A 10,102-nucleotide genomic window follows, 5' to 3' on the forward strand; every position below is an offset into this window, starting at 1 on the left:
AGTATAGGTTGTTTTCCCTGATACCTCGCATCACCACCATGGACCCCTTCGTGACCTTCAGAGTTGCATTCTCCAAGATCACCCGATAGCCAGCTGCATCCAAAGTTCCAAGTGAAATAATGTTCTTCATCAACTTTGACACGAACCTTACATCCTTCAGCTCCCGAGTCACCCCGTCACACATACGGATCCGAATTGTACTAATACCACCAATAGGACATACATGATCATTACCCATAAGCACGACATCCCCTCTTTCCAACTCCTTAAAGATGGAGAACCAATCCCTCCTAAGATAAATATGGTATATAGCACCAGAATCCATCATTCACTCCGTAAAGTCAGCGTAACAAACTGACGGTAATGCTGAGCATGAAAAGCCTGAAGAATCCGTATCTGAATTGTCGTCACTAGCCTTAACAACATTCACTTCCGAAGCTTGTACAGCTTTCTATTTATTCTTCTTGGCTTTATCTTTTAACTTTGGGCACTCGTTCTTCCAATGTCCTTCTTCTTTACAAAAACGACACTGGTTCCTACCAACACTCTTATGGCCACATCTATTCCTTGATTTTGAGTGGTTGGATTGCCAACGGTTTGGAGTATGGCCTCGCACTGCTAATGCATCTCCTGATGCCTTCTCGGAGGGTTCGTTATCACTTTTTCTCAATTCATAGTTTACCAAAGCTGAGGTCACCTCCTTATAACTAACAGTAGTTCTACCATTGATCATAGTTAGGACAAAAGTACCATAATCATCCTTGGGCAACGAACACAAATGTAGCATCACCTTATCTTCATCCTCAACCATGATATCCACATTGGCCATATCCGAAAGCAACTTCATAAAGTTATTTACATGCTCCCTAATGGAAACTCCCCTCTTCATCTTGAACTGGTAAAATCTCTTCTTCAAGTGAAGCCGATTCTCAATGCTTTTAGTAAGATACTTTTCATTGAGCGTTTCCCACAATTTCTTCGCTGATGTCTCGTTCATTACATCATAAATTAGATATGGCGTTAAGCATGACCTATTAACTCCACAAGTCCTAATGTTCATCTTCTTCCAAACATTATCCTCCATATCATCTGGTTTCTCTTTCAACTCAAGAGAATCCTCCTCATTTTTGTGCGTCCAACGCATCCATCACCTGGCACCTCCACAAACCAAAACTAATCTTATCGTCGAACTTCGGAACATCAATCTTTGTATTATTGATGCTCAGACTCTGTATCGTCTTCGAAAGAAACGATCCCGATGTGCTTGTTTTACCCATGTTGTAGATCTAACTCTTCAAATAAGAATCCTTCAGCGAATCCTTCAAACAAGCCCGAAGCCAAAACCTGGGCTCTGATACCACTTGTTGTGCACAACGAAAATTTCGTACACACTTCTGGTGCACAACAAGAGAGTAAGATCACAACTAAAATTCACGTCTCACCAAGGAAACAAGAATCGACATTGATATATCTTAACAAAGTGGGATATACACTCTTCCTCTCATCAGTTCTAGGACTGACTTGTCGAGGGACCCTAACAAGCTATTACAAATCACAAAATAGCAAGACAAACGAATTTTACATGGTTCGGCAAGTTGCCTGCGTCCACGGGGCAATGAGGGGGGAGTTTTACTATTTGAGAGAAAGAGAATACAAATAGGATTTACAAACACACAAGGTCGCACAAACAGAAACCCTCAAACAATCTCTCAAACCCCTCACAATTTGTCTCTCAAAAGGATGTTGAAAAATCTTCTCAAAATCAGCACAAAAGACTGCACAAAAACTCCTCTCAAAGTTGACGGCTCACTCTCTGCGCGTTTTTTTCTTCTCCGCCACAAACCCTACCTGACGTCGCTATTATATATATATATAATATATATATATATATATATATATATATATATATATATATGAGAAAAATGGGTATACTGGTCCTAAAGGATCCTTGTAGTGATGTGGACACATCTTGTCCATACATCACACCTTTGAAGATGGAGCCTCACCAACTTCAAGGTGCGATGTATGGACAAGATGTGTCCACATCACTACCAAAGGATCCTTGGCCCAAGTATACCATTATTCTCAAATAATAATATAATATATATAATATATATAATAATATAATATATATATATATATATATATATATATATATATTAATGATATAATTAATAGCGAGAAGATCGTGACATAAAGGCTAGCTGGGTGCACACCGCACTGCAACGAATTGCCCTAGCACTCCACGTTCACAATCCACGCCAATCCACACCCACGTTCACATGAATAACAAGTGAAAAAACACAGCATGCAACATGCACAAACAGAAAGAACAGATTTCAAGCTAAAAGGATTCACTCCTTATATAGAACTGCTAACTATTAATTACAAGTATAATTTGCCAAACAAGGGAATAACGAAAGATTGACCAAATATGCAACTAATACACAAAAGAAGCTAGAAAGTAACATACAAAATCAAATAATTCATGTTTTTACTTGCTGGAGCTTGGAAGAACAAATTAACTTTATCAGCATATTATAGACCATAGCAGTTTTTTGAAAGAAGACACAACAGAGTTTAAGAACAGATATGAGGAATAATTTGGTGAATATTATTCTTACTCATTTAGTCACCTTAACAACTAGGTTTCTCATTGATTAACGTTTTATATTTCCACATTAGACCCGTTAAAGGCTTATAGGGCCATTAGTTCATGAACAACTTAAAAGAAAATGGTTTAAGTAAATAAGCAACATCGAACAAGCATACAGCATACAGCATTACAATGAGGAAGATACAGATTAAACCAAACTAAGACCCTTCCATAATGTAAACTAACAACAGAACACCAATTAAAAAACAAGATAACTAGCTCGTCCCCTAACCCATTATTCAGTTTAGACACATAAAAGTACAGATAAAACAATTACATTGCCTATCATAAATAAACCTAATAGCTTCTCCTTCCATCTCCTTCAGTAATCACATCCTTGAATGCGCCACCGCTTGGTATCATAGGCAGCACATGCTCCTGATGTGGCACAATTATATCCAACAAGTATGGTCCTGGCGTATCCAACATCCTCCGTATCGCGCCCTTGACCTCCGCCCTCTTCGTCACTCTAGCTGCAGGGACATTAAACCCCTTGGCAATAGTCACATAATCTGGGTAAATCTTATCCTCATTTTCTGGGTTTCCTAAGTATGTGTGTGCTCGATTTGCCTTGTAGAATCGATCTTCCCATTGAACCCCCATTCCCAAATGTTGGTTATTCTGCACCATGATCTTGACTGGAAGGTTTTCGATCCTTATCATTGCCAACTCTTGAATGTTCATTAGAAAACTACCATCACCGTCAATATCGACAACAGTAACTCCCGGGTTTCCTACTGCTGCTCCAGCTGCAGCGGGTAATCCAAAGCCCATAGCACCCAATCCAGCCGATGAAAGCCAACGTCTCGGTCTCCTATAGCTGTAATATTGAGCAGCCCACATTTGGTGTTGCCCGACACCAGTGCTTATAATTGCCTCGCCACCCGTAAGCTCATCCAACACCTGGATTGCATACTGAGGAGGAATTGCATCCCCGAAAGTCTTGAAACTTAATGGAAACTCTATTTTTTTCTGATCAAGCTCAGCCCTCCAGTCTGAAAAATCAAACACGAGTTCATCTACAGCCAAAATATTATTCAATTCCTGCAATGCTGGCTTTATATCAGCACAGATCGAAACATGGGGCTCCTTGTTCTTCCCAATTTCAGCTGGGTCGATATCAATGTGCACAATCTTCGCCCTACTCGCAAAAGCTTCCAACTTCCCAGTCACTCTTTCATCAAACCTAACCCCAAAAGCCAACAACAAATCAGACTTATCCACCGCATAATTAGCATACACAGTCCCATGCATTCCCAGCATCTTCAAAGAAAGCTCATCGTCAGTAGGATAACAACCAAGACCCATCAAAGTACTAGCCACTGGGATCCCTGTGAACTCCACAAACCTCCTCAGTTCATCTCCAGAAGCTGAACAACCTCCTCCCACATAAAGAACAGGCCGTTTGGACTCCGAGATCAGTCTCACAATCTGCTCAATCAATTTTTTTGCCGGCGGCTTCACCCAGGCAGACGCATCGGTGGGTCCCACACCGGCACATTAAGCTGTTGCTGAATATCCTTCGGTATATCAACCAAAACTGGTCCTGGGCGGCCCGTGGTAGCTAAAAAGAAGGCTTCTTTGACCACCCTAGGTATGTCCTCAACATCAAGAACTAAATAGTTGTGTTTTGTGATTGATCTTGTCACCTGAATACAAGCAAAAAAAAAAAAAAAAGGCTTATCACCGAAAATTAGTACAAACCTTAAATACAAAAAGATGACAAAACTAATACATGGTTTCAACTGGAATAAAACAAATTATTTACAATTTAATAGCCCAAACTTTCACACTTTTTAATTTTGACGTGTAGAGATTCTATTTTGACAATTTGAGTATTCTGCTTTTGGAGTTAGGGCTTCGGTGTATTGAATTGTCAACATAGAATAGCGAACGATAACAGAGAAAAAGAACTTTCTTACAAAATTTCAGTATTCTGCTTTTGGAGTTAGGGCTTCGGTGTATTGAATTGTTGAATTAACGTCAGTTTGAAAGCTTTTGGAGTATCAAGGAGTATCAAATTGCCAAAATAATACCTTCGGATATCAAAGTTACAAAAGGGTGAAATTTAGGGTAATAAAGTGCAAATAAGCTAATAAACTGAGGAACAAAATTAGGGTCTTGAAGTATCTGATTGTCAAACTAACACTCAATTTGAAAACCCTTTGTGGTCTATACTGTCAAAACAGAACTTTAGGATGCCAAAAAATGAAACTTTAGGATATTAAAGCGCAATTAAGCTAATAAGTATCAAAATCCCAATCAAACGAGAATACAAGCTGAATGCCTCGACTCCAATCAATAAAAGTTAGGACTCTGTCGCTTTGGGGGACCAAATCATCAAATTAGCATCAATTTGAAAACTTCGTGCTATCAAACTACCAACATCGATTCGGTTACCTCAACAATGGGTGTTTCTTGAAAAGCGTCAGTCCCAATCATCCTCCTCGGGACCTGACCCGTAATGGCGACGAGCGGCACCGAATCCAGCAGCGCGTCGGCGAGCGCGGAGACGAGCGGGACCCGAGGTGGCGATACAAACCCCGGGCTTGCCAGTGGACCTCGCGTACCCCTCGGCGGCAAACGACTCGCCCTGCTCGTGCCGTAGGAGGTGGTTGGTGATCGTATTGGATCGGGTCAGGGCTTGATGGATCTCCAATGTGGCTCCGCCGGGGTAAGCAAAGACATCAGTGACTCCAGCGAGCTCCAGGGCCTCAACGAGGATGACGGCGCCCTTGCGGGGCTCGGCGGGGCCGAAGCGGGGAACAATCGCCGGAGATTCGACGGTGGTGGTGACGGCGGCGGTGGAGGAGGGCGGGGCGCCGGGCGCGGCGAGGGGAGGAGGCAGTGTGTTTTTTGGCGGGAAGGAGAGGTGGGTTTGGGATTGATGGGTTGGAGAAGGCGGAAGAGGCTTGGAGAGGGGCGAGTTCGCCGTCGCCACGCTGCGTCCGCCGCGGGCACGACATTGGAGATTGAGGGGGTTTCCGGTTCGGGGAGAGCGAGAGAGTGAGGGCTGGGTATTTTTTGGGGGGTTTTGGAAAGGAGGGAAAACGAGATTGGGTGGCCGACATTAGGAAACGGGTTTTGGTGGCGAAGTGAGAGCGCGGGGTGGTGGTTAACGGATTGTGACAGATCATGATGGATTCGGGTTTGGATTACGACCCGGTGCAATAGAGAACAGAGCGAATTCAAACAAATATAGAAAACAGAGCAATCAAGCAGAAAATTAATACTAAATGTTTACGGCTAGAGATTTGAGTTTTATAATTCTCAGAGATTGAAAAAAGTTTGAGCTTTCGTACATCACTCACGTAAGAAACCCTCTCAATCATAAAAGATCCTTACGAATCTTAGAATTTCTCTCTTCGTTTTTCTCTACAACTTGATTCAACACCAACTATAATGATGGTTTAATAAAGGGAATATTTGCAAAATAGACCGATTTTGTTAAATATTTAGCAAAATCGACCATTTTGCTAAATATTTAGCAAAATCAACATTTTTTTGGCCAACGGGCCAAAAAGATGTCGGTTTTGCAAAACCGATCTTTTTGAAACATACGGGACTAGTAGTCCCGTATGTTTAAGGAAACTAATCACCTCCCTCACCGATCTCCCCCCTTTCTCAATCTCCCCTCAAATCGGTTTTTGGCCTTCGTCAGCGGCGACTCCTCCCCCTTCTTCTCCCTGTACTTGTCATCACAGTACTTCGTCAGAGGCGACGGCGAGGATTCGAGGTGGCATCCGGATCCCTCGGGGGGATCGTGGAGGCGTGCTGCCTTCAGCCCATCGACGTCATCAAAACCTGCCTCCAGCTCGACCGCGGCGGCGCCTACAAAGGAATCTTCCACTGCGGGTCGACGGTGGTGAAGACGGAGGGCGTTCGCGCGCTGTGGAAGGGTCTGATGTCGTTCGCTACGCACTTGACTCTGAAGTACGCATTGAGGATGGGATCGAACACGCTGCTTCAGACGGCGTTGAAGGACTCGGAGACGGGGAAGATCTCGAATCGGGGGTGAGTTTTGTCGGGGTTTGGTGCTGGGGTTCTTGAAGCCCTAGTTATCGTCACTCCTTTCGAAGTGGGAGAAGGATCGGAGGGCGGAGAGGGAACGGGAGATGGAGATGGAGGAGGGGGAGGGATTTGGAGGAGGGGAGCGAGGGGGAGCTTGAAGGAGCTCGAAGGAGCTCGTGCCCATATTGATGGTCGTGAAGAGGCGTTGGGGCTCCGGCTCCATTGATGGCGATGTAGATGAGGAGAGATGGAGGAACGCCCGTGTTCTTGATTGAAAATAACAAAACCCACGCGACTAGTAGTCCTGTGGGTTTTGTGCTGAAGTTTAGTGGGCAATTATTGGTCACTAAACTTACGAGACTACTAGTCCTGTATGCTTCAAAAATGTCGATTTTGCTAAATATTTAGCAAACTGGTCGATTTTGCTAAATATTTAGCAAAATCGGTCTATTTTACAAATTTCCCCTTTAATAAATCTCTTAAGGTTGTGTTTGGGAACTAAGATTTGGATTTGGAAGCTTGATTTAAAATCAAGGGATTTCAAATCTAGGATTTGAAATCCATGATTTGATAAAATCATTTGTTTGGATGTCATTACTAAATGCAAGGATTTGAAATCAAAGATTTAAAAACCAATGTTTGGATATATTTTATTATACATAAATTTGGATTTGAAATAAACTTTGAAAAGTGATTCAAAATCAAAATTGATCTCTTCAGTATCAATTATAAATAAGCGTGCAAATATCTTATCCTTCATGAACCAGTATGAGAAAATACAAAAATAATAATGATGTCCAAAATATTCATTATTATGACATTTTTTTCATGGTTTCATCCAATACTAGATCGACCTTCGATCTCCAAAGAACAAAAATACTACTCCAATAACTAGTCATGATAAAAAGACACGACGACACAAAAGAGTTTAGCAAAAAAAATCCTCATAAGAAGCTCTAGGCTACACAATAAGCCTTCATTTAAAATACAACATCCTATAGATAGTTGATAACCATGATTTGCTACAACAAGTAACAATGATTTGCTACAACAAGCCAAATTACCACAACATAAACTATTAAAAGAAACCATATCTAGAATCCTCTATTTATCCTTCAAGTCTTCTCCTCCTTTCTCTCCAATGTGTCCAACTTCATGTCTCGAAGAATTTATTGAGTCCTACATTACACAATTTAGCATCAATTAGTCAATGACACAAAAATCGATAGACAACATTATCTAATGGATTCAAACCATGCTAAAATCCAATCAAGATGATCAGTATAGTTTTTAATGTTGAACAAATCATAATGACGAAAATTGATCAAGTTTAGAAACTTGAAGCAAGTGGTAGAACACAAAATATGCATGCAGTGTACTAGTTTTATAGGAAAACAAGTTTAGAAACTTGAAGCAAGTGGTAGAACACAAAATATGCATGCAGTGTACTAGTTTTATAGGAAAAATGCATGAGAAAAAGCATATGCTACCAAAATATGCATGCAGTGTACTAGTTTTATAGGAAAAATGCATGAGAAAAAGCATATGCTACTCAAGACATCTAAACAACATATATCATAACACTTGTCCAAAAAGAAATCCCAGAGAGAACTTACCTGAACAAGTTCAAAGATTTGACGAATCTCGTTGTCCAACAAGAAACTATCTCAATGCATTGACTGAAACCTTTCATGAAGAAAACAGAGGTGAAAGCTTGAAACAACAAAGGTTTGCTCTTGGTACCTACATAGCACCAAACTGAATTTAAATAGCAATTTCTGAAGAATAATAGACACTATTAGCATAAGAAAAGACAACCATATCCAAACCCATCAAGTTTAGTCAACTAAAAACATGTAACTTTGATGTATACTTAAAAATATAAGATCATCATCAAGTTTAGTCAAAAAATCATGACCAATAAGAATATCTGGGTTCCTGTTGAGAACTATGGCTAAATACAATTGCACGTAATAAAAGATGCTAGCCATAAAAGACCAACAATAGAAATTACAAACTTACAGCATGAGTGTGTGAAGGACATTGAACTTGTAATGAAATGGTCATAAAAGTAAGTGGAATTTTCTCATACATGTAGTACTTGTGCATTTATCTAACTAAAATCTCATCTGTATAACCTGACACAAAAACTCTCAGGAGTCAAGAACAGGCATACGAAGAGATTCAACTTGTTTCACTGTTCAACTAACATCAAGGTGTCCAATCCAAACACAAACACTTTGATCACAAATTGAACACTAGTACAAACATGAGCAGCCCCAATGGGTGGTAGGAACCGTTGGGGCTAAATTTATCAGCACCAACGGGTAAACCCGTTGGGGCCATTCAATTTTTCCACAAAAAAATCGGAGGGAGAGCTGGCCCGCCCCCGCTAGCCCTAAATTTTATTTCCCCCCAAATTATTTCGATCCCTCTCCCTTAGATCTCTGCAATTCGCTCCCTCCCTCACTCTCTCTCGCCAAAACTGGCCAGCGGCGCCGCCCTCCTCCTCTCATCCTCGTTCGAGCTCTCTCGCCGCTACTTTCTTCTTCTTCTTGTTTTTCCTCTTCTTTTTCAGCTGAACCCAACTAGAACAGATACTGATGCATTGTTGGTGTAGGCTCCCTTTGATGCATATCTACTCTCGTCGTCGTCGTTAGAGCTCTCTCGCCGCCTCCCTCCCTGTCTCGTCGCCAAAACCAGGGCCGCCCTCACTCCCTCTCTCGTCGTCAAAACCATCGCCGCCCTCCTCCTCGTGGCGTCATCATCGTCGTCGGAGCTCTCTCGCCACCTCCTCCTCTCCCCTAAAAACCCTGATTCGAGCTCCTCTAATTCGAGCTCCTCCTCCTTCACTAGTAGACCGGCCGCTCGATTGGACATTATTCTCAAAGCTCTGTCGCTCTCTCCTCCTCTTCGGTGAAAACCCTAACCCTAATCTCCCTTTCCATCAAAAACCTAATCACCACTTAATTTGGCCTTCTTCTCCTCTTGCAGCTGTTTTCCACTCCTCCGGCGCTGCTGCCTTTTATCCTCCTCTACATTGAAAGGTATGTGAGGCTATTTCTTAATATTTCCTCTATTTTTTCCTTCTTAAATTAGTGTTTATTTTTTGTCTTTATTAATTACTTTTGATTTTATTTGAAGACACTGATAGTCGAATGGATTTGATTATCTTCTGTCACATGCTAATATTCACTATATATTGTTTTCTTCTTATGACTGAAAAATTGTCTTTACGTATGAAACATATATATGTATACTAGTTAACCTATAAAGCACAAGTTAAAGATATTTTTAGGATTCCATTTGTCTCAGGAATACATATCAAGCTAATGTAGAAGTGGAATTGTCACTGCATGTTAGTTTACACTTGTTAGCTTTGTTACACTTCAAGTTAGTCAAAATAGTGGGCTAGAAAATTTTGTTATGGTTTCT

The 10,102-nt window shown here is 41.3% G+C and overlaps 1 protein-coding gene across 1 annotated transcript; it reads right to left on the reverse strand.

Annotated features, from left to right (window-relative positions):
- Positions 2,805–9,547, reverse strand: LOC109846063 (acetolactate synthase 1, chloroplastic-like). Its single transcript, XM_020415287.1, is given in 5 exon segments — positions 2,805–4,119; positions 4,122–4,305; positions 5,057–5,174; positions 5,176–5,669; positions 9,269–9,547. Coding segments are annotated over 5 exon segments (2,241 nt in total). The 3' UTR covers positions 2,805–2,953.

Source organism: Asparagus officinalis, chromosome 6 (assembly GCF_001876935.1).
Source record: "Asparagus officinalis chromosome 6, Aspof.V1, whole genome shotgun sequence".
In the NCBI taxonomy this organism is placed as follows: Eukaryota; Viridiplantae; Streptophyta; class Magnoliopsida; order Asparagales; family Asparagaceae; genus Asparagus; species Asparagus officinalis.